Source organism: Grammomys surdaster, unplaced genomic scaffold (assembly GCF_004785775.1).
Source record: "Grammomys surdaster isolate TR1022 unplaced genomic scaffold, NIH_TR_1.0 137, whole genome shotgun sequence".
Classification (NCBI taxonomy): Eukaryota; Metazoa; Chordata; class Mammalia; order Rodentia; family Muridae; genus Grammomys; species Grammomys surdaster.
This window is the reverse complement of record NW_021604595.1, coordinates 2,894,788-2,897,322: the sequence shown is the minus strand read 5'-3', so window position 1 is coordinate 2,897,322 and position 2,535 is coordinate 2,894,788. Positions and strand designations below refer to the sequence as shown.

General features: G+C 47.3%; 1 protein-coding gene across 1 annotated transcript; it reads right to left on the bottom strand.

Moving 5' to 3' along the window:
* Positions 1-1,303: 1,303 nt before the first annotated feature.
* On the bottom strand, positions 1,304-1,720 carry LOC114617517 (histone H3.3-like). Its single transcript, XM_028763097.1, has one exon. The coding sequence runs from the start codon at positions 1,718-1,720 to the stop codon at positions 1,304-1,306; it is 417 nt and encodes a 138-aa protein (XP_028618930.1).
* Between the last annotated feature and the right edge of the window lie 815 nt (positions 1,721-2,535).

Here is a 2,535-nt window from a genome sequence, read left to right as displayed (position 1 = left end):
AACAAGAAGAAATCAGATATCCTGACAATGAAGATCAAACTTGCCTTAAGGGACTCAGTGCTCCCAATCAACAGGAAGTAGTCTAAGGATAGCATCGCCCCCTTTCTAACTCCTGACTTTCCTCTCTATCCTTTTTTTTCCCCTCTCATATCTAGTGTTAGGGAGTTGAAAGGCTGGAAGAAAGAAGAACTCACATAGTCAAAGTCCGGCTACAAAAGTTTTAGAAAAAGATGAAAGGACAAAGTTAGAATTTCCCTTTTCATCTCTCTCTCTCTGTGTGTGTGTGTGTGTGTGTGTGTGTGTGTGTATGAGAGGAACAAGTGCCAGCCTGCAAGCAGAGGCCAGAGAAGGAGATTCAGGGTCCTGCTCCATCTTTCTCTGTCTTATTTTCTTGAGTCAGGATCTCTCACTGACCCTGGAACTAGGCTACTAAACACCAGTGATTCCTGTTCTCTCTTTCTCTCTCTCTTCTCTTTCTCTTCTCTCTCTCTTCTCTCTCTCTCTCTCCCCCCGTCTCTGCCTCTCTCTGTCTCTCTCTCTCTGTCTCTCCTCCCACCCTTTCCTACACAATGTGTGTTAGGGTCGTAGGCACACCTATGACTCTGGATTTTTAAGTGAGGTCTGGAGATTCGAACTCAAGTCCTCATGCTTGAAAAGGAAGCACTTTTACTTCCCAAGCTGCCTTGTACCTCTCCACCTTTTTTTTTAAAATTAAGAAATATTTATTTTACATTTGTGTGGGAATCTGTGTCTGGGTATGTGCATATGCCTGTGGGTGTCAAAGAGGTAAGAGGCATCAGGTCCCCTGGAACTGGAATTACAGGCAGTTGTGAGCTGCATGACATGGATGCTGAGAACCCAACCAGGGTCCTTTGGAAGAGAGACAAGCTGTCTTAGCCACTGTGCCATCTCTCCAGGAGTTACCCTCCCCTCACCATCTTGATTTTTGAAAAATAGTTTTTTTTCAAGTCAGAACCAGTTTTATTGCAAAAGGACCCTGTACACATTTATCAATGCTAGTACCTTAAGAGCTACCCAACAAGTCATTAACATACAGAAACATGCATCATGAGAAGCAAGAACTATCACCCATCCCTTCTGCATATTAGCAACTTGTCACTCCTGAGCCACAGTGCTCACAGCACTGAGGTCTGTGAACAGTCACTCTTCTCATTCATCCTGAGTGAAAGATGGAATGACTTAAGTACAAATGCAACATATCATAAAGAATTTCTTACAAAAAAGTCACAAATTAAACCAAAGTATTTTACAGAATTTACTACAAAATGCCATAATACTCGCCTCAACTTAAGCTCCCCCCCTCCCCAATCCGGCGAGCCAACTGGATGTCTTTGGGCATGATGGTGACTCTCTTGGCGTGGAGGGCACACAGACTGGTATCTTCAAACAACCCCACCAGGTATGCTTCGCTAGCCTCCTGGAGGGCACCGATGGCTGTACTTTGAAACCTCAAGTCGGTTTTGAAATCCTGGTCGATCTCTCTCACCAACCTCTGGAATGGCAGCTTCCGGATGAGCAGCTCAGTCGATTTCTGGTAACGACGGATCTCTCTCAGAGCCATGGTCCCAGGCCTGTAGCGATGAGGCTTCTTCACCCCACCGGTAGAGGGCGCGCTTTTCCAGGCCGCTTTGGTGGCCCCCTGTTTGCCGGGGGCTTTCCCATCAGTGGACTTCCTGGCGGTCGGCTTGGTTCCGGCCATTTTCTTTCACCCAAAGCCGAAGTCTGAGGCCCTTGCTTGCACCGAAGGCCTCTGTAAGCATTCAAACAAGAGCTGCAATCGCCGAGCAGAACGAGAAGATGCTCCTCCAACGAACGACCAAACCGCTCTGCCTAGTTCTTTTGTAAAGGTTTATGTGTAAAAGTGCTTGCCTATATGTCTATCTGTGCACCATGAGCACGCATGATGACTGTGCAGGCCAGAAGAGAGTGTCAGATTCCCTGGACCTGGAGTTATAGATGTGTGGGAGCCAGTCTGTGTGCCGGGACGAGAACCTTGGCAAGAGCAGCAAGTGCACTTAAACACTGAGCCAACCCTCCAGCCCTCACCCTGCTTTCTGACACAGGGTCCTTTATGGCAGCTGGGGCTCCCTGATTAAGTTAGGCTGGCAAGTCACCGGGAACTGTACATTGCTACCTCTGAGGCACTTGTGGATTACAAGTACATATCAGCACTATTCATCTTTTTTTCTTTCTTTAAACACAAACTCTGAGAGTTGACCTCTTATGAACTGAGCTATCTCCCCGACCCAAGAGAATTCCTTTCTGATAGTCTGTGTGGAATGTTAACTATGAGGCAGGGATCCCGGCACGGATGAGAGTCAAGTGAGGAGCGTGACTTAGCAGAGCACAGCTCAAGTTCTACAGGGGAAGATGAACTGCTTCTAAAGGGATTCTTATACAAATCAGTTGCCCAGCGAGTAACGGAGACATACATTAGACAGGGAGTCAAGAAATAACGGCCTGGAGACTTGGGGAGGGGCCCGGAAAGAACTGACCTGGTCAGAGAGTGGACAT

What these genes read in the sequence shown, in the direction of transcription:
- LOC114617517 (XM_028763097.1), bottom strand. Translation starts at nt 1,720, where the DNA reads ATGGCCGGAACCAAGCCGACCGCCAGGAAGTCCACTGATGGGAAAGCC.